At 35.4% G+C, this 23,411-nt stretch overlaps 1 protein-coding gene across 1 annotated transcript in view; it reads left to right on the forward strand.

Moving 5' to 3' along the window:
* The first annotated feature begins 19,063 nt into the window (after positions 1-19,063).
* cntnap1 (contactin associated protein 1) overlaps positions 19,064-23,411 on the forward strand; it is a 29,700-nt gene continuing 25,352 nt past the window's right edge. Inside the window, exon 1 of the mRNA XM_030141835.1 lies at positions 19,064-20,020. Within this exon, the coding sequence (XP_029997695.1) occupies positions 19,960-20,020 (61 nt within the window). The 5' untranslated portion in view covers positions 19,064-19,959. The remainder of the gene's footprint in view (positions 20,021-23,411) is intronic.

The following is a 23,411-nucleotide window of genomic DNA, read 5'->3' on the forward strand; positions in this document are numbered from 1 at the left end:
GACAAGATAATAACATAAACGCTGTTATCTGTAACCGTCATCAAACCCCAAGGAAGGTGGAGCTGCTCTGAAATCGGAGCTGCAGACAGAAAGATGGGAGATTGATAAAGTTCTGATTAAAAGCCAGGATAGCTGGGAGTTTAATTTGACAGGAGACACAACAACTGCAAATGCAAACAAACAGCAAAGGTATCTCCTCATGGTATTATAACTTCAAGGAGGAAAAAAAAAAAAAAAACAGACAATGAGCCCCTATTTGTGTAATATAACCTCTAAAGTCTAACCATGTTTAAATAATTATACAAAAAAACAAAACAAAAACATGAACCTTTTCTTATTCCAGTAAACCTCCCCTGGTTTTACTGTAACTCTATGTATTAACCTGCCGTGTTTGAGAGACTGTTAATGGTTGTGGTACTGCAGGTTAAAAACCAAGTGTCAGTGCAAAGGAGAAGATAACTTATTGACAGTTAGGAAAGCCCGGGCAGACGGCCAGGGTCCTTCAGCTATTTTTAGGATGCTGACTGTGTGAAAGTATGCTGAATACAAAATTGATGACACACTGCCAAAATCTGAACCTGTACAGGATTAGTTGTGTCTCTGTTCACTTGGATTTTGCAGATATGTGCATGTGAATCGATGTGTTTTTTTTTTTTTTTTTTTTGCCACAGAAGCGTTTATGAGTGCATGCATCTTTTGTGGAGAACGCAGATGGATTTGTAGAATCAGCGGTGATGTGCTATTTGGGAGGGAGTCTAGCTCTGTTCGTCTGTGCTGGGTCCTGCTCTTGTTTCCTGTGTTTAGATATCAGCCTTGAGAGCAGCTCTTAGCAGTACAAGCAGTATAATTACTGAATATGGAAAAAGTGCCCACTGCTTTACCTCAGTCTGGGCAGCAGCACTGCACAGAGCATTTGAATAAACTTCTATTCCTTTGGTCCAATTTTCATGCATGTGTCTGGATGTCTGTGCAAGGAAACCCACCATACTAAACATTATTTTAACCCACAAAGGCCCAGTGCTATTTTTGTGTCAGTTCCTGTATGAAATTTTCTCTATATCTAACTTTTCGTAAGCGATTTATCACCATTAATTATATCATCTTCTGTATTTTGCATTTTATCAGTATGAATCAGGCGTTTTCCTGTATTTAATTAACTGATCGTGAAAATTCGGATTAAAGCAAAAGATTATTATATCAAAAATGGAGAAAACTGCAGAAAAAGTGACTTTCAGTGAAATATATCATTACCTGAACATAAACCATGCATTTCCATCTATCCATTTTACTGGTGAATTAATGTTATAGAACAGGGGTGTCAAACTCATTTTAGATCAGGGGCCACATTCAGCTAAATTTGATCCGCAGTGGGCTGAACAAGTAAAATAATAACATGATAATATGTAAATAATGTCAACTCCAAACTTTTCTCTATGTTTTAGAGCGAATAAAGTAAATTTTTATTATGAACAAGTTTACATCTACAAACTATCCTTTCAAAAGATGTAAATAACATGAACGAACTGAAAAAAATAAGTGTAATTACCTCCGCCAAGGAGGTTATGTTTTTGCCAGGGTTTGTTTGTCTGTTTGTTTGTTTGTCTGTCCGTTAGTGTGCAACATAACTCAAAAAGTTATGGACAGATTTGGATGAAATTTTCAGGGTTTGTTGGAAATGGGATAAGGAAGAAATGATTAAATTTTGGTGGTGATCAGGGGTGGGGGGGCCCACGGGGGGGGCCACTGATCAGCCTTGGCGGAGGTCTGCGCTCTCCGAGTGCTTCTAGTTTTAACAATGTTATGCCTCAGTTTATCATTTATACGTGTACATTATAACTTACACATCACAGTGGATCTACAAATACACAAAACATTTAATAACAGGCAGAATATTGATAAATTGTACTTACTTCTCTTAAGACATTTCAAGTTATACACATTTTTTTTTATTTTTTTGCAAAATTATACTTTGTTTTAGTGTACATACATGAAAATATTTACATTTACAAAGAGAAACATTTGAAGTTGTTATTATTTATATGTTATTATGATAGTATTTTACTGGTCCTGCTCACTTGAGATTGACTTGGTCTGAATGTGGAACATGAAATAAAACAATTGTTAATATCTTGGTGTAATTTTTGCATTTCACAAATTCATCCCAGGGGCCGGACTGGACCCTTTGGCGGGCCGGATTTGGCCCCAGGGCTGAATGTTTGACACCTGTGTTATAGAAGATGGCAATGTTTCCATGTTCGCTTCAAAGCCTCTGAACGTCCAAATGAATCATATCTGATGACTATGAAAAGATGACAAACTGTATTTTACACCAATTATTTACATGTATTAATGGGATTAGTGGTTAAATAAGTATTAAACAGTTTCAATCAGTAGAGGCTTTTGGTTTACAATGGATGTTTGGGTCTTTGTGTCTATGTTTGGGTACATCTGTGGAATAATCTGGACCAAAACTTTAAAATGTGTTCTTCAATTTGTGCATTTAAAAGGATGCATAAATCTAGTATTATAACAAAATACAGAACATTATCTGAATGAGTGAATATCTAGTTGGAACATAAAAGAATGCATAAAATATATTATTTTGGATTGCCTATTTGTAATTGATTAAAACAATACCACGATTAGGAGATATTATCATGCTTATTAGTGATTGTATTTGTAGTAAATATTTAAAGTGCATACAAGTATTATAGTTTATATTAAATCAGGTTGATTATGCAAATCTGATTGTGTGTGAAGTGATGAAAAAAGTGTGTGTGAATAGTTTGTATGGATGTTTTGTGTCATTGTAAAAATGTATATTAAAAAAAAAGTGTTAACGAAGCAAAGGGAGTGGAATTAATTTAATTATTAGTTTGTAAAAAAGGGGGTGTGAGTCTATAAGTTATACTTCTTTCCACTTATCTGATGATTTTATGTGCAAAAGTGCATAAAAATAAATTAACTTTGAATTAAACACACAAACAAAAAAAAAAGGAAAATACTGTTATAAAATGTATCTTATGCACTATTATTTATCTTGCTTGAATGTTGTGCAACTTATTTAATTTAGTTTAAATATTAAAAAAAAGATCCAGCATTAATATCTATATGAAATAATTAAATATAAGATGAATCAACCCAGTGACAGTCTAATATTCATGGTAGTGATATAAGTACAAAGACTCTATATATAGTAGACACCTTTATCAGACAGTTCAAATTAGGGTGAACATAAGGGCAACAGGATATGAAGATAAGATAAGATGTTAAAGTACAAAGAAAAAATTGGGCTTGTTTTCATTTCTGGCAGTAATCCATGATTCATTATGTCTACTGAGGAGGTCAAGTCAACGCTGTGCATTAAAGACAATGGTGTATTTTTAGTTCTCCATAAAAATTCTAGTAAACTCAAGTTAATCTGGGTGTATTTAAGAATATGTGTGTGCTATATAAACTGTTTGCATATGTGTGTCTGCCTATGCGTTGTCTCATATTACTTTTAGAGCTTGATCCATACTGTTGCTAGGTGCTGTGACCTCCAAGCACAACATTCATGGACACAGAGAGTGAACCCTGCAAGAAGTTGAGCTGTATTTTATTTCTCGACCCTCCCCCTACACTAAACACACACTTGTACACACACCCGTACACTGTAGACCACAAACTCTCCATGGGGCTGTGGCTATTCTTCATTAGTGGTCCATCATCATCCTTATCAACCACTAGTCTAAAGTAACTAAGTATGTTTTCTGAAGTACTGTAAGTAAATCTATTCCTTTATACTTCCACTCCACTACATTTAATCAGCAAATATTGTTCCTTTTAATGTATTTGGCAGCTTCACTTGGTTACTCTTGAGATAGAGATTTTTCACAATGGACAATAATAGCTTGGAAAAAAAAAAAGCTAAAAAGAAAAAGGCATGTTAAGCCTTTGAAATACAGCACACTGATAAAGATCAAACCATAGTTTCCGGCCTTTTTTTTTTTTTTTTTTTTAACATCTAATGTCTTGCAAAAGTGCAAAGTTTCATATTTGAGATGAATTGTTAACAGCTTCCATACAATAGGTTCTATCACTACAAATAAAAAAATTAAAAAAAAAATGAGAAAAAGGTTTAAAAATTCAAAACAGGGCTCTGCTTTTATTTTTTCCTGTCCCAATTATCTTAAGAGCCCTGAGATCAATCTGCACATACCATCTTCTACACTGTTACATATTGATACAATATTAAGAGTCTAATAACATAGATACACATGTATAATAATACATCATTTAAAGGGACCATAAAAGTATTTTTTATAAAAGTACTGTACTTATATTTTGCTCCTGACATTTTAACTTAAAGTGGCTTGCATTTTGCTCCTAGTTTAGTAAAAAAAAAATTAAAAAATTAAAAAATTAAAAAACCTAAAAGATTTGAACACTTTCCCACCACTGTTCCAAAGAAAACTTTATAACCTGAGAAATCAGGAGTGTTTGTGATTTTAAGTATTGAAATACAAGTTTTAGTATGACCTCTTACACCAAGAAATAGGTCACATTATAATCAGAAATAGCCCTCTCTTCCTGTAGCTAACCTGAATGCTGTCCTCTCAATGCCCCACACCCTCCCCCTCCCCACCTTAAGGCTGTGAGTGGAGTGGGGCCCAGCGTTTAGAGGACAAGCCGTTCTGTAGCCTCATTGCCAAAGGTACTTTACTGGAGCTGAGCTCCAAGGAACTGAGCTGGGGAGTAAAAGGACACAGTTTACATGACAGCTTGCCAGACATGTCACTGTGTGTGTGTGTGTGTGTGTGTGTGTGTGTGTGTGTGTGTGTGTGTGTGTGTGTGTGTGTGTGTGTGTACAGTCACTGTAGAAAGGGGTCAACACAACTTTTAGGAACAGACATCATGAGCTTAAGAATTCCCCAGTGTTTCATTTTACTTTTGACCTGCTTACAAATGTCCAAACTCTTCTAATTCACGTTAGGTCCTCAGTGTTCTCTTCTAGTTGAACCATGCATTTAGTTGTCACTTTTTTAACACAACTCACTGAAACATTGCTGTTTATCCAACCTGACCACCTTCATACTTTATCACTTGACGTGAGCCTTTCCATCCTCACTCATCATCCTCCCAGCTGCAACTGTCATTTGCTAGTCAGCAGTTTACTTCAAACAAAGCCAAAGGCAGAGCAACAAAAGATAAAAGACAGCGGGCAAACAAACTGGGAGGCAGACTAAATAACTGCGGCTTGTCTGTCGCATGAGGGAAACAACCCAGTGGTGTGTGTGTATGTGTGACTGTGGACACACCACTGTGTCGCTGTCGCTCTGCATCTGTGCACGAGTGAACTTTTGTGTGTGTGTGTGCAGCAAACACTGGAAAACAAAAGTGTCTGGGCTCCATGCATCTTCAGTAGGCCGCAGCTGTTGTTGGTATTTAAACTTAATGCAGGTGTCTGTACTATTGTCTATGCAGAGCTGTCCTTGTGTATACATTTACAATGTCTTTTCTGGGAATAATGAAAATTTTAAAACATAAAGGTAGGCACATATATGTTCATTGACATGTTTCCATGTGAGTAAAGATGGTTTAGTGACAGCAATACATTTTATGTAAACATCATGCAGGTGTTTTAACATGGTAAAGTGGAATCTGATGAGAGCTGAGATGACTGTTTGGCTGTACTGACCGGCCACAAATGCAAAATTACAACTCAACTGTGGACAGAAAATAAACACAACTTTATACACATTTCCTATAAACCCAAATATGGAAGACAAAGGACTGTTTATATTTAAATAATAATTAATGGCAGAAAATTAAGGAAAAGCAAACTAAAGGCAAACATAAACAGGCTAAATATTTTACAGTATATGTAAGTTTATAATTAAAAAAATGCAGCTGATTTAGCCTTAGATGTCCTGGCCTCTGTCAGTTTGTGCCAATTGGTTAATAGTTTATTTCTTCAGCTCCTTTTTATGGATCTGCTTAAGAATTCAAGTATGTAACCATATGTTCATTCCCAATGCTTCCATGAAGTTTCCTAAAAATTGGACTTAGTTTTTTTATGATCCTGCTGATAGACAAACCTGAGTGATCATACAATGTCTTTCTTAGAGGTGGCAGGTGGCAGTAAGACCCCCAAAACTTCAACAGTATAAACAAAAGAGAGACACAAAGTATTTTCTGAAGATATCTGCTTTTTAAGTCAGAATCAACAGCTGAGCAACAGTTCCACTCTCAGTCCTAAAATCGCAGGCAAACAGGTTGCAGCAGCTGTCTTTGATACAACAGTTGAGCTAACACTGGTGGTGTCTTCAAAGGTGGGATCCTAGTATATGCATCCACTTGCTGGGACTATTTCCAGCGATGACTGACCCCCGGGAGCACCAGTATACCAGTGTATGGACACCTGACAAGAGGCTGTTTTAACCCATTAAGACCCAGTATCACCTTTGTGTCAGTTCCCAAATTATTTTTTTCTCTCTATTTAACCTTTCCTATGTGATTTATCACCATTTATTTTAATATTGTCCCCTATATTTTGTGTTTTTCAGTTTAAATCTGGTATTTTCCTATACTTAACCCATAAAGACCCAAACAGCCACTGGCGACCACATTCATCTACTGATCTAAACTGTTTAACATCTGATCATCCACTAAACCTATAAATATGTTGAAATAATTGGTGTAAAATACAGTTTGTCATCTTTCAAAGTAATCAGATATGACCCATTTGAACGTTCAGAGGCTCCGTAGTTACCGTGGAACCACCATCATCTTCTACAACATTGATTCACAAGTAAAATCCATGGAGTTGGATCAATGACAATGGATGGAAACACTTGTTTGTATGTTCAGTTACTGATATTTTTGCTGAAAAAGTCACTTTTTATTCAGTTTTCTCTGTTTCTGACAAAATAATCCTCAACTTGAATCTAAGCTTTTAAGGACATCTACATGATCAGTGAATTAAATATAGAAAAATACCTGATTTTCCTTGAAAAAATGCAAAATACAGGGGACAATATTGTAATAAATTTTGATAAATCACTTAAGAATGTTGAAATCTAGACGAAAATCTGTTTGGAAACTGTAACAAAAGTAGCACTGGGTTTTGATGGGTTAATTTACTGATCTTGTGGATGTTCCTTAAAGCTCAGAATAAAGTTGAGGGTTATTATATCAGAAACAGAGAAAACTGAAGAAAAAGTGACTTTTTCAACAAAATCTATTCATAACTGAATATAAAACAAGTGTTTCCATCCACTGTCAGTGATCCAACTCCATGGGTTTTACTGGTGAATCAGTGTTGTAGAAGTTGATGGTGTTTCCACGTTCACTACAGACAGAGATATCAAAGGTATTTACATTCATTGGAAGTATAGATACTAGGGTTTAAAAAGACTCAAGTATAAAAGTACTGGTTTCAAAACTGCTAAAAGTAAAAACGTAAATGTAAGGGGAAAAAAATGCCATTAGGATAAAAGCTTAGGCGGTGTCACAGGGGCCTATAGTGCACTGGACCACCTGCACAAAAAGCATTTTTCTAAAGGCTGTAATGACTATAATGTTATATTAAAATGTCAATGTTGAAACATTTGGGATGCACTAGGCTACCTGTTTTAACTGCATACATGCACATTGAAAATGGACGCATTTTAGTCCAATGCAAATGTATTAAACAACCATATATGTGCACTACAGAGCATTAACATGTGTTTCATGGAGCGGAAGATATGATGACTAGTTTCCTAAGTACTGGAATGGTGCAAAGAGTAAGGTGCAATGGATCACATACAAACGAGTAGGGTGTATTTCCGGATGGCACGATTTATCTAGATAACTTTTTTTTTTTTATTTGAACGTTGACAAGCTGGAATGAAAACAAGCTGAAATGAAATAGGAGTAATGAGGCTATTTTTAAAATGTAAGGAGTAGAAAGTACAGATAATTGTGTTAAAATGTTGGGAGTAGAAGTAAAAAGCCGGCTGAAAAATGATTACTCAGGTAAAGTATAGAAAACCAAAATTTCTACTTAACCCATAAAGGCCCAGCGCTACTTTTGCGTGAGTTCCCGAATTAATTTTCTTTATAACCTTTCTTAAGTGATTTATCACCATTTATTATAATATTATCTTCTGTACTTTGTATTTTATCAGTATAAATCTGGTATTTTCCTATATTTAATTTACTGATCATGAAGATGTTCATAAAAGATCAGATTAAAGTCGGGGGCATTATATCAAAAACAGAGAAAACCACAGAAAATGTGACTTTTTCAGTAAAATCTATCATTAACTGAATATAAAACAAGCATTTCCATCCACTGTCATTGATCCAACTCCATGGGTTTTACTTGTGAATCAATGCTGTAGAAGATTACGGTGTTTCCACGTTCACTACAGAGCCTCTGAACGTCCAAATGGGTCATATCTGATGACCACGAAAAGATGAAAACTGCATTTTTCACCAATTATTTACATGTATTGATAGAATAAGTAGGTATTAAACATTTTACATTAGTACACAGGTGTCAAACCCGGGGGCCAAATCCGGCCCTCCAAAGGGTCCAGTCTGGCCCTTGGGATGAATTTGTGAAATGCAATAATTACACTAAGACATTAACAATTCTTTTAGTTCAGGTTCCACATTCAAACCAATTCAATGTCAAGTGGGTCAGACCAGTCAAATACTATCCTAATAACATAAAAATAATGACAACTCCAAATGTTTCTCTTTGTAAATGTAAATATTTTCATGTATTTACACGAAAAAAGTATAATTTTGCAAAAAAAAAATGTGAATAACCTGAAATGTCTAAAGAGAAGCAAGTGCAATTTTAACAATATTCTGCCTGTTACTAAATGTTTTGTGTGTTTGTAGATCCACTGTGATCTGTAAGTTATAATGTACATGTAGAAACAATAAACTGAGGCGTAATATTGTTAAAATTATACTTATTTTTTCAGTTTGTTCATGTTATTCACATCTTTTGAAAGGAGAGTTTGTAGATGTAAACCTGTTCATAATGTAAATTAACTTTTTTTGCTCTTAAACATAGAGAAAAGTTTAGAGTTGACATGAGATTATTTTTATATTATGTTATTATTTTACTGGTCCGGCCCATTTCAGATCAAATTTAGCTGAATCTGGCCCCTGAACTAAAATGAGTTTGACACCCCTGCATTAGTAGATGGTTTTGGTCGATGGTGGATATTTGGGTCTTTATGGGTTAATAGTGCTGTTTACATCCGCTCCCCTGCTGTACTAAGGGATGTTAGTTTCCATAGGTGGTGGTAAAATAAACAACTGTCTTCTGCTGTAAAATGCATTCTACTTAAATCCCTTACTAACTCACAATGACACAAATCTTGTCACTGTCAGCATTATTTACTACTGTCGTGTAGTTGTCCTGTTTGACACATGAATAAGTCAAATGCTTCACATGATGCTTCATAATTCATCTACATGACAAGGAGCACTCGTCCATGATAACACATCAGCAGAATTATCTCTTGGAAACATCTGGGCATGAGTCATGACTTGATGCCTGTTTGTATGGAGGTGTGTGTACATATACCCCCGTGGTTGTAGGTTTGACGGTGTCAGTGTGTGTGAGAATGTGTGTGTTTTTGTGCTCGTACCCTCAGCACATGTCCTGTGCAGTGTACAATGGCACCCCTATGGAAAGCACACATGGTGCTAATGGGGGCAGAGAAAGGTACAATCTGATCCAAAAGGAAAAGGTTTGTGAGAAACAAGACAATAGTTGGTCTCCACCTTAGTTTGCTTGTGTATATGTATTTTTAATGTAAGTCTGAGGAATAGTTAAAGAGCATGACCTAGAAAATGAGCCATATGCACTGTTTTTTTTAACCCTTTCATGCATACTGGTCACTACAGTGGACAGTTATTCTACAGCTGTTCTCTTGTATATTCATGGGTTTTATTGTTTTAGTTCTATATCAGCCAACACAGTGGACACTTATGCATCATCCCATACACTGCCATTCATACCATTACTGAAACTTTGCTGTTCTTGATAAATCGGATCTGCAGTAACAGGTTTGAGTGTAAATCAATTGCTTGTTATTGTTAATAGACTGTAATTAAACATTTTTCTTAAACAAAAAGTTTTTTTTTGCATATTATCTCCATAAAGCGAGTAATAACTAATATTAGGGTATGTTTAAATGTGACAAAACATCAGATTAGCAGCATTAAAAAAATTTATTTCATAGTTTTCACACAATATATCAGTAAATAAATGTTTCTTTGCTTCAAAAATTAAATGCAGGATGTCCAGCTGAGTGGATATTTTTGCAACTCCATGAAAAATAGGTTCATAAAACAATTTTCAATCACATTGTTTTTTTCATGCCTAGAATAAAAACACTCATGAAAAATATCTCGATTTGAAACAAAAAACAGTATTCAAAATCTCTCTGACGGGACATTTTAGAGACAATTTGACCCACATTTTTACTTTTAAATTCATTTTTGCTTTATTTGGACCATAAGGGATTATCTAAAACAAGGAGTTACTTTATATTGAAATAAAAGCTGGAATGGCAATCAATTAAAATTCGCTCTCTGACCGGACATTACTGTGTTTTAACCCATTAAGGTTTTCATAATTCATGCATGAAAGGGTTAATTCAGTCACTTCAGAAAAACTGGAAAAAAGGTGAATGAAGTCAACATTTCTTATCTTGCGTCTTGTCATCTAAATAACCGCTCACAGATTATCAGGCTTATTGACCTGCCAGATTGATTTTAGGCACATAAATATTATTCTTTTGGAATTTATTTCATGGTTTCTTGCACTTTAGAAGCATGAGGCAACTTTTATGACATGCAGAATAAAGTACAGTGATGAATACACTTTGGGAGGGAGTCAGACAACAGCTCATCGGTCAAAATCAGGCAAGTTGCCATGACGTTTAGGACACACAAACCCGAGTCTGGGCTTTACCTGACATCTAGTGGTCAGTTGTTGGCACACTGGAAGTTTTATTCCTCAGATTGCTGATACCAAACTCAAAAATACCCACACACTAATCATCTTATTGTACCATATCATGCTTCTCAGTCATTCTTTCTTTTTTTATTTTTATTTTTATTTTTTTTATTTGATTTACTTATTTATTTCGAACATGCAAAGAAACAAAATAAAACAAAATAAAACAAAACAAAATAAAACATTTAAATGGACAGAATCTATCTTCAAGCACATACAAGTCTAAATTTTGCATGGTCGAAAAGGAGTAGGAAGAAGTATAAACTTATTTAACCCTTTCATGCATGAATTATGAAACCTTAATCAAGACCCCCCCCCCCCCCCGAGTATTTTTATTCCTCTTTAGGCATGAAAAAAACAGTGCGATGGAAATTTTTTAAATTAACTTATTTTTCATGGAATTATAAAAATGTCCACTCATTTGGGCACCATGTGTTTAAGTTTTGAAGCAAAGAACCATGTATTTAAAACCATCATCAGAAAGGGATAAACTGTGTGAAAACTATGAGAAAAAAAAAAAAATTCTTGCAGCTAATCTGTTGTTTTCTCACATTTTAACATACTCTGATACTAATTATTACTCACTTCATGGAGATAATATGCAAAAAAACAAACAAAACTTAATTACAGTCTAATAACAATTAGTAATTGATTTACACTCAAACATGTTATTGGGTCAAAACAGTCATGTCCCATCAGAGAGCGAACTTTAATTGATTGCCATTCCAACATTTATTTCAACATAAAGTAGCTTCTTGTTTTGGATAATCCCTTATGGTCCAATTAAAGCAAAAATTAATTTAAAAGTAAAAATGTGGGTCATTTAGCAACACTAATCTGTCAAATTGTCTCTAAAATTGTGCCGTCAAAGAGATTTCAAATACCGTGTTTTGACCCTACTGCAGATCAGGTTTATGAAGAACAGGAAAGTGTCCAGTGTGATGGTTGATGTGCAAAAAAAACAACAAAACCCATGAATATACAGGGTGTCCCATAAGTCTCCATACATAGGAGACATAATACATTCCATACATATATGGTTCTAACATGTATTTCTTTATATTTCAGATAATCCAAACAATGCATTTGAATAAAGAGCAACGAATTGAAATCATCCTGATGGCCGGTTCAGCAAGCAGTCGTATAGTTGCAAGCGCATTTAACAGAAAACATGGGACGAGTATCACACACGACACTGTGGCAAAACTTATTGTCAAGTTAAAAAAAACAGGAAGTGTTTTGGATCAATTTGTTCCCAACAAAATGGCAGTCATATAGAGCATATTATATAAATAAAAATGGTTTATATCAAGAAACGTTTATTTTTCCCTATGTATGGAGACTTATGGGACACCCTGTAGAAGAGACCAGCTGTAGAATAGCTGTCCACTGGAGTGACCAGTATGCATGAAAGGGTTAATCCTACCCCTCAGTGCTTTTACACCTTTATCACTAACTTAATACAAGAATCAAACAATACTATTTTCGTAATTTTAGCACTGAACCACAACAAATACATAATGCAGTAACTGAATTATACACAACAATATGATCATGGCAGTACAGTCATACAAACAGACTTAACAATTCAACCATTTCCTTCAATAATTACAGCATATTTATCAGTACAACATCACCCATAAACAAACAGCCCTCATTGTCATTATTAAATCCTGTACCTCTCAAGAATCATTTCTTTATATCTTTTTTCAAACTGAATTATGTTTGATATTTGTTTTATCTCCACACACAATTTGTCCCACAGTTTTACTCCACAGATGGTGATACAGAAACTTTTTAACGTAATGTGTACTTTATGAATCTTTAAATTTAACTTTTCCCCTTAAATCATAGCCTCCCTCTCTTTCACAAAACATTTCTTGAAAATTGCCTGGTAGTAAGTTATTCTTAGTTTTGAATTCCACAAGGTCAATGAGTTTTAAAGTTTTAGATGGTAAAAATAGTGGATTTGTATGTTCACGAAAACCAACATTGTCAACGATTCTTATTGCTCTTTTTTGCAGTATAAAAAGTCTTTGTAATGAACTTGTATATGTATTTCCCCATACCTCCGAACCGTAACTCTATTTTACAGTTTTTCATTAACAAACATACAATTTACAGAAATAGACACAAAAATAAATGCATCCTCCAACACCCAAGGCTCTTAAACAAGAAAAAATTACATAAAAAAGAAAAGAATAAAAAAAAAAAAATAGACAGGAACCTCTCATCATATCATAGGCGAAGTGATGTATTGAGCATATTGTAAGTAGTTATAACCATCAAGATGCATCACTGAAGGGGAAATTGTTCTACAAATTCTACAGTCGCAGAAAAAATGATTAGACCATCAAAAGTCATTAAAAACAATAGTTATGCAATCAGGTACTAACTCCTGTGTGTCTCATGTGACTAAAACAGACAGGAAAGAAAACATGACATGCCTAAAAGCACCGTTTTTGGCAGTACAATGCCATGGATATTGATGTAAGAACTGAAGTGATTTTGGTTATTATCAAGAAAATGTGAAAAACGGATAGATATCAAATCTTAAATTAAACTCTTATGAGCTATTTTTGTTGTTATCGTTATATTTGTCCAAACAAATGTACCTTTAGTTGTACCAGGCATTAAAATGAGCAAGACATTGGAGAAAACAAGGGTGGTCTAATCATTATTTCCACGACTGTATAAAGGGACTCCAGGTCGGAGTGAGGTTTCTGCAGGTTTTGCATATCTTGTATCTCAGTTTCTCTGAAGATAAGAAAGATAGTACACCCCTCAACCTCTGCAGGAATGACGGGGTTGAATTTGATTTCCATTTAAAAAAGTATGAGTCTACATGCAAGCAGGGAAGCAAATGCTAAAGTGCCTGGGGGTGGTATGCCGAAGGTGGCTGTGTGATAGTCAGGTGCTATAGTCTGACCACAGATTCTGGAAAATACATCAAAAATCTGTCTACAGTAGTCATTGAGGGAGATGCATTCAGTCATTCTTTCTGACTAGTATTAGTGTTATTTCCATACGTACTTTTTGCTATCAACATTGAAGTTGCATCGGTTATGAATGTTTAACCTTTGTGTGGTGTTCAGATGTTTGTTATTCAGTGTTCGTGGGTGTGGTTGACCCCACTGCATTTGTGGGTTTTTAATTCAACATTATCAAAAAATTTTATGTTAAAACACTCAACAGATGTTTACTTCATCCCAATTACAAGCAACATAAAAAGCATATATGTTTAATATTTGCCTTTTACCTTTGCTACATCACATTTATGAATTAAAGTGCTACTCATTTTTAGTTTTTTTTTTTTTTTTTTTTAATAAAATACACAGTAATCAAGATATGAAAGGAAAAAAATCATTAAAAAAAAAACAAAACAAAACATATTTTTCTTTTAATAAAAAATGAAAATGGGTCCCGCAGACCCAAACACCACACAAGGGTTAAGAACACAAAAGCATTTCATCAAAGTCCATTACAGATTCCCATGCAAGTAACATATCAGCTGTGGAGAGGTGTTTTCTATTTGTTTCACACATTTAATCCAGAATAGGTTTTGGTGTTTCCATGAGACATGTGATAATTGTTTTGAAAACGGTCTGAAAATGTGTGAAGTGAATGTCAAAAGCGTTACAGTATTTGCATCTTTTTTGAGAGGATGTTGAAGAGCGAGTCTAGTTGAATTAAGTGCGTCTTGGCAATCAAGAAAAACTGTTCATTTAATAAAACAGGAGGATTTAATATTTATTCAGCTGCTATTTTTGTGTATGTTTGCACATGTGTACAAGTTATATTCACTGGGGTGTCTGATCTCTCCAGTTAAATCAGTTTATCAGTTGAACATTGATTTTACAGCTCTGGAAAAAATCAAGAGACCACTGCAGTTTCCTGTGAAATCAGCATGTGTGCATGTATGACAGCCATTCCATTCCTGTGTCTGTTGAATTCCAACACAAACACATGTTATTCTACTGAATAAACACAGGAATCCATGTCTTATTTAAGAAGGAGAAGTATAAAACAACACTACTGTGGCCATCACTATCTTCTTACAACAGGCAAAAACAGTGCTATTAGTACCAAAAAAGTAACTGGAATCAAAAAATAATCATTGAAAACTACTGGACTTCTGCTCTGACAATGTTCCCAAACTGAGGACTGGTTTTTCTATCAGGACAATGCTCCTGGCCTCAGCTAGGTCCATAAAGGTGTGGATGACGGACCACCAGATGAATACCCTGTCATGGTGAGCCCAATCTACTGACCTGAACCCACTTTGAAAACATCTGGAGGAAGATGGATGGTCACAAGTCATGGAACATTGCTGAGCTTCTTGAATTTCTCTGCCAGGAGCTGCATAAAGTCATCCACCATTGCTGTTGCTGTCATTGAAAATCAGGGTTATTAAACCAAATATTGAGTTCTGAACTTTTTCCAAGTTACATTAGTATTGTGAACACCCTGCAGAAGGCTCATGTAGACATGCGTTTGTGTGTTTTTTTACTCCAGCCCTTATGAACGGATCTACATGCCCCCATGAAATAAAGGCTTTTTAAATTTTCTAACCAAGTGAGTGTCTGGATTTTTGTCTTTTTCCAGTTGTTCATGCCCTCTCCACACTGTAAAAAAAAAAAAAATCTGTAATTTAACAGAATTTTCACTGTTTATTTTTCAGATTTTTCCTGTATTTTCAAGATACAGGAAAATATCAATGAAATTACAAAAATAGACTGATTTTACACGTCAAATGTGAAATAACAAAAAACTGTAACTGCGAATAACCATAAAATTTCAATTTTTTAAAAGAAATTTTTTCTTTTCTCAAGGAAAAATACAGTTAAAATGCATTTGCAAATATATCATCATTTCACAAATATTTCTTTTCTATTTATGAGATTAAACTGTTGATTTAAAATTTAATACTGTAAAGAAATAATAGAACAAGATAAAATTACTGACAATTAAACGTAAAAGAAGTATTTGTACTGTAAGTTTAACAAAACTTGTTTGTTAATTGACAAATATCTTGTGTAATTACAAGAGGTTTCACGACAAAAATGTTGAATAAATGTGTTTTTTTGAATGTATAACATGTATAAGTTCTGATAAACAGTCAAAATACAGTTTTTATCAGTGGATTATACAACTTAGTCTCATTAAAAATTCTTTATATATATATATATATATATATATATATATATATATATATATATATATATATATATATATATATATATATATATTTATAGGTAATTTATTATTATTGTATTTTTAGTCTATAATTTTGCTTTTTAATCTTCTGTACAACACTTTTTAATTGTACAGCTGCTTTATGTCTTTAATCTATTCTTGTATTTATTTATTTATTTTTTTAATTTTTGGTTTTCCCCTGTAAGTTGCTTTGGAAAAAAGCGTCTGCCAAATGCATATATGTAAAATGTAAATGTTATTTGATTGTTTTAATACATGAAAATATTCTTTATTAAACAGTAAAAAGTGAAAAAAGATGTAAAATATCATGTAAAGTTGGGGCAAAAAACTATATTTTATTTATGGAAAATTACTGTTTTTTTATGAGATGGTTATTTTCCGCTATTTCACAGTATTTTTTCGGCATCCCTGCTGCCGCAATATTACAATTTTGTTTTTTGTTTTTTTTTACAGTGCATGAGCACCTTTGGTTTGCTGCATACCAGTAGCTCCCTCTTCAATTGTTTTTTTGTCTTATTAGTGTTGTGTTGTTTAGAAGTAAATATGAATCAGAATCATCTTTATTGGCCAAGTAGTGAACACATACAAGGAATTTGGCTTCAGTTTTTCTTTGCACACGTTTCAACATGAACCAAAAACAACATGAACCCAATCTCACTTGAACATAGACCTAATATAGACAAACATTCAACTAGAGACAAGGGCAACAATGGGATGAGATTTACAGTGGATTTGTAATGTGTACAGAGTGCAAATTGGAGTTTTATATAGTGAGTGGATGTGTACGGGGATCTGGTCTATTGAAAGATAGGTTTATGTATATATTATCTACAGTGGGTTTTATAGTGTAATTTGTACAGAAAGTTCAAATTGTAGTTTTTATACAGTGAGTGGATATGTACAGGGATCCGGTCTATTAACAATATGTTTATTTATATATTATTGCAGTGCAAATTGGTCAGGAGTATTTTACATAGTGCAAATTTGTCAGTTTTTATAGAGTGCAAAATATAAGTTTGTGTGAACTTGTTTTCTCTGCGTTATTTGAGGACTGAAAACACTGCATTTTTTTTTTTGTTATTTTGACCATCTGTCATGTTCTGCAAATACATGCTCTAAATAACAATATTTTTATTTGGAATTTGGGAGAAATGTTATCGGTAGTTTAGAGAATAAAACAAAAAAAGGTTCATTTTACTCAAACACATACCTATAAATGGTAAAATCAGAGAAAGTGATAATTTTGGAGCGGTCTCTTTTTTCCCCAGAGCTGTATTTTGTTCATATTTTTGTTATATTAACCCCTAAATCTAGACTGTACAGCTGTAAATCTCCACCGGACTGGTCTCTATGGTTACTATAAGGTCATTTGCAAAAGGTCATTGATGAAACAGATGGCCATACAGCTTAACGTCACATCTATGGGACATGTTTAGACGTGGGGGAGGGAGGGGGTACATGTGTTTCTGTGTCCATGTACTACACATGCTATAATAAGAAAAAAGACGATCAATTACCAGAAGACACTTGCTTTTTAACACGTTTCATTCTGATCTGCAAGTAAGAAAACTGCTGAAAATTTGTATGAATTACTCTAAACCAAGGGTGTCAAACTCATTTGAGTTCAGGGGCCACATTCAGCTAAATTTGATCTGACGTGGGCCAAACCAGTAAAATAATAACATAATAATATATAAATAATGTCAACTCCAAACTTTTCTCTATGTTTTAGAGTGAAAAAAGTAAATTTACATTATGAAAAGGTTTACATCTACAAACTATCCTTTCAAAAGATGTGAATAACATGAACAAACTGAAAAAAATAAGTGTAATTTTAACAATGTTATGCCTCAGTTTATCATTGACACATGTACAGTACATTATAACTTACAGAGCACAGTGAGTCAACAAATACACACAACATTTAGTAACAGGCAGAATATTATTAAAATTATACTTACTTCCCTTAAGAAATTCCAGGTCGTTCATATTTGTTCAGGTTATTCACATTTTTTGCGAAATTATACTTTGTTTTAGTGTAAATGCATGAAAATATTTACATTTACAAAGAGAAAAATTAGGAATTGTCATTATTTATGTTATTATGATAGTATTTTACTGGTCCTGCCCTCTTTAAATCATATTGGTCTGAATGTGGAACCTGAACTAAAATATCTTAGTGTAATTTTTGCATTTCACAAATTCATCCCAAGGGCCAGACTGGACCCTTTGGCGAGCCGAATTTGGCCCCCGGGCTGCATGTTTGACACTTGTGCTCTAAACTGTAGCTATTACACCTAAGATTCATCTCAGTTCATATACACATATGTGAATAATGAATAAGAAGCTGTACATTATTTACAAACCCCGGAGAAAAAGGCCTCCCACTGCCACTTCATCTGGCAGTGAGTGCAATTATCTCATCAAATAATTTTGTCTACCTGTGTCTCACACATATATATAAAAAAAAAACACAACAGTCCATCAGCCATGATTTATTGCCCTACTTTTTCCTCTCTCATCAGTCTTTTCTGTTTGCTATTGTCTTCTGTCTACAGATAGAACTATTAATTCACAGGCAAAACCAGTGCCAGAGAGCTTACAAACTGAAAATCTGATTTGATTGAAAACACGGTAAATCCCACGCTGGCCCTGGTATTCAATCTCACATCCTCCCCGACACACTGCCGTCCCATAAACCCACTTTTTAATCCCAAAGCCTTTTTATTTTATGGTCAGTGTGCCACTCATTGCCACAAATCCCTTACTGCCTCAGTCTCACCCCGCCTCCAACTCCAGTGTTCTGTATGTGTGTGTGTGTGTAGATAAAGACACAGCTGGCATCATCATCATCATCATCATCATCATCATCGTCGTCGTCCTCCTGTAACCTGTTCTGCTCTGGACATAATTGTGAAAGCATTAGTATGAAGTGAGTACCTGAACAAGGTCACAGAGACGACCAGCAGAACTGTGCAGGCTGCTGGGATATTTAATCTCTCTGTTCTGCAGTGGATACATGAAGTACTCCAATCCTATTTTGGGAAGTTAAGAGTCGCTTTCCTGGAGAGAAAGGCTTCTTAACCATTCCCTCACCAGTACAGTGCACTCTCAACCAATTGGCAGGCATGAAAACTGTGCCAAAGGAGGTTATGAGCATCCAGAGAGGAGAGAGAAGAGGAAAATTCCACTGTGTATTGGAGATCCACTAAGAATTTATTTTATTTTTATCCCATCCAATACAGGGAAAAAAATGGTTGGGAGTGGAAGACAGTGTAATTTTATCTTTTACTTTACACTTTAAAGCTGCAGCGGACTGAAAAAAAAAACTTTTCCTCCTCTCCTGCGGTCTCCTTTGCATCTCTGATTCCAGACTCCTGCGGAAGGGACGCAACAGAATCCCACTCCTACCTTGGCCTAAAATGAATCTACTCCTGGAGCACCTTGACAAGGAACGTGGGTTCATATGATCTGCCCACTACGGTCATGTAAATAAAACAATTTAAACTACATAAAAAAAAAGGAGACGCGCGTTCTCGGTCAGGAGCAGCATCAGCACCAGCATCCGATGCGCGTCCCCGCCCCGGTAGAGGCTGCCCGAGATCCCGGGAAGAGGAGTTGGAGCTGCGCGAGTTAAAGTTGGGCTAAAGGGGTGTGAGAGGATGCTGCAGAACAATCTACGATCTAATTAACATAGCCTAAGCGGAGAAGCGTGTCCTAAGTGAAGGATGACTTGCAAAATACTGAGCATATGCCTCTTATTTTTGGGTTTTCAACATTGCTCATCACGTAAGTCTTGTGAAACAGCAATTGTTTATCTGTTATCGATTGCTTGGATATTGTCAGAGATGAAGTATATATGTTTAATGTCTGATCATGTTTAAGAAACAAAGTTGAGGGGTAATAATTGGGGGGAAAAGTGAAAAATACCACTGGAGGGCAAGATGTACCTATAGCCTGAGGTGTTGGGAGCTTTTGAAGGGCAATTACACATTCTGATAAAAACAGACTTCAAATACATGCACTTAAATCGTGCAGGATTTGTGCTGGATTTAGCAGTTTCAGTAAAGTATGGTTTTCTAGCGATCCGCAGAAAAGTGTGCAGGCTATTCGCATCGGTCCTGTAGAAGGTGCGCATGGTGATCCCCATTGCACAGGACTGTCTGCATTGCAGTGCTTTCTCTCAGCCAGCACGCAAGTTTCCGCACCGTGTGCATTTATCTCTCCACTTCTTAGCGCTGCATGACGCTGCTCGAGAGTCTATTTTATTGTTTTTTTTTTTTTATATATAACACTCTCAAATCAGATTGATGACGTGTGATGTGGATGCACAGAATCTGTTAAATATATTCTCAAAGTGACGGCTGACAGAACACAGCTCAGTGCCCCGATCGGGACAAGCCCACTGCAGTACTTTTTTTGGGGGATGCGTGTGCTCCCATCACCTGTGCACAAAATATCCCGCATCCCACACACACATACACGACACGCGTGGATTCACCTGGAGGGGAAATAATTACCAGCCGCAGGATCAATGAAGCAGTCATGTGATATTTAGTTGACAGGAGGTGGGGTTGTGTAGTGTTTAGGTGCTGTCCTAGCACTGAACTTGAATGCAGTAAGCTTTTTCTGTGATGTCAGTCTCAGCATGACCTCAGTGCATCTACTATTAACCCCATACAGGGTGCATTGCATGACTCATTAGTTTTTCTATGATTGCTAGATCAGAGAGGAGGAATGCTCTATCATAACACATAATAATTTGAATAAAAGGAAGTAAAGATGATTCCCTTTTGGGTGAAATGTAGCATATATGTATTGTTTATAATCGCACTGATCTGTCATTATTGTGGTGTCTTCAGGCCTAAAAGAGCAATAAATAAGGGGGGGAAATGCAGATTAGTAGAAGTTTGCAAACACAGCTGTAGCATCAAATGTTGACCAGGATATAAAGGGCCTGTTCTGATCCTTTGTGGTAGGCCATGCCAACTTGTATCTGCTGTGTGTATGTGCTCAGTGGAGTTGTGCCAGATTAAAATGGAGCTTCAGATCCCAGAACACAGTAACCCACCATGGGGTGGGGCTGAGGTTAACTCTGTAAGGTGTGTACGAGCCTCTGTGAGCTGGAGATGATTAAGTAGAAATATTTGCATTTTCACGCACAGAGTATCAGGAGACTCATTATTTGGTACATTTGGGAATAACTGTCATATTGAGATGGAGGAAGAGTAGCAATGTTGTGACGTATTTGCTTTACACTTATGAATGCATCTTTTTGCAAGCAGGATTTCATTTTGAATGGGAATTCAATTACGATTTGGATTTTCGATGTGCACCATAGTTTGTGTTTTTATTCCTTGTAGGCAGACACCACCCGCTGATGCTTCCTGGCTTGTAAATAATTTAGTAAAACCGCTTCAATAGACCACGCTACTTCCCCTTAGGTTTCAAAGTTTTATATTATGGTTTTGGACATTCTCATTCTGTTAACATATGCACATGTCCACAGTTGCTGTCTGATTGTCAGCAACCATGCATCATAGAGTTGTGACAGCCAGAGGAGGTGCCTTTCTGCATACTGTATGTAACCAGTTTTAATGATGTGTCAGTCCAGACAGGCCAGGCTGCACTTACAGCAGACTGATGATTCAGCAGGAGTGGTGCTAGTGTGCTACGTAGCTATACTGCTCCCCAGAGCCCCCTCATGATAAATGAGAAATGGACTTTTCTGTGTGGTGCAGTAAAAAGAGGAGGGATGCAATGACACAAGGACAGGGGTGAAAATGTGGGGACAGGATGCTTTGCACTGGCTTCAGGTATACTTTACTGCAACATGACAACGCCCTTTGGAGTAGTAGCAGAGCAAAAGGGAGAGAGAGAGAGAAGTAAAAAATAGAGAGATGATGAGTGTGGGTGTGACGTAATGGGACACAGCGAGAGCAACAGAGTGAATGGTATTTTAGGTTGGGATGAGGATAAACAGAGAGGCGAGTCAAATTGAAGGGAAAGGCCTGAGGTAGTGAATGGTTGGAGTTGTTTGACTGTCTTGCCATAAGGAGGGGCTAAGGAGTTGGCCTGGGTTAACCTGCTGTAGTCTAGGATGAAGCACGACTCTCATTTACAAGTCTAACCTCCCTCTTTCACTACCAATTAAGGAATTTAAACCGATCAATACCCCTTAAGCAGTAAGTAGTAATTTAACTTTGCTTTTTGCAACTGCTGAACAGAGCCTTTCATTGTTTGTGTTTGAAAAACCATTCGAGGACTGGATCGCTTGATGTGGCTCTACAGGGCTTAAATGGAATGATGCAGCAAAGATCTGTTATTGATCATCATAGATGGTATTCTATATGATGAAGATGAGAATGAGTCTTAGCGGAATAAGGAAAGCAGACCAAGCAGAAAGTCAAGGTCACATTTTCTTTACTCAGCATGTTTATCCACCTGAATGAACAATGTGTCCTTGTATGAAGGGTGAAAATCCTCATGCTCATGTTACCAACACATCCTTTTCAGAGGAGGCAGAAAATAGATTATTCATGCTATAGTAACCAGCACTTATTCATGGCCGATTTAATGTAGTGTATAGAGTATAGTGGATTCACATGTTTATCAAACTATAATAAAACAAGCTATAATCAAATTTCTGCCTCAAATTTCTAATAATTTATAAAAAAACCCAAAAAACTTATTAATAAAGATTTGCGTTATATAGTCTAAATGTTGCCTAAAATTAATGTTTATTTGCAACATATTATAGCAAACTATTACACGATAAAAAACTAATTTTAGCAAAAAAAATGTCTGTTTTGAATGTCCAGGGTCGCCTCAAATTTCTAGTAATTTATTTAAAACAATTAAAACTTACTAATAACGATTTACATTATACAGTCTAAATGTTGCCTAAAATTAACGTTTATTTGCAACATATTATAGCAAACTATTACACGATCAAAAACAGATCAATTTTAGCCAAAAAAAAAGGTCTCCATTTTGAATGTCTGGGGTCGCCTCAAATTTCTAATAATTTATAAAAAAAAAAAAAAAAAATTACTAAAACTTACTAATACAAATTTACATTATATAGCCTAAATGTTGCCTAATATTAACGTTTATTTGCAACATATAGCAAACTATTACGCGATCAAAAACAAATTCATTTTAGCCAAAAAAATGTCTC

Source organism: Sphaeramia orbicularis, chromosome 8 (genome assembly GCF_902148855.1).
Source record: "Sphaeramia orbicularis chromosome 8, fSphaOr1.1, whole genome shotgun sequence".
NCBI lineage: Eukaryota > Metazoa > Chordata > Actinopteri > Kurtiformes > Apogonidae > Sphaeramia > Sphaeramia orbicularis.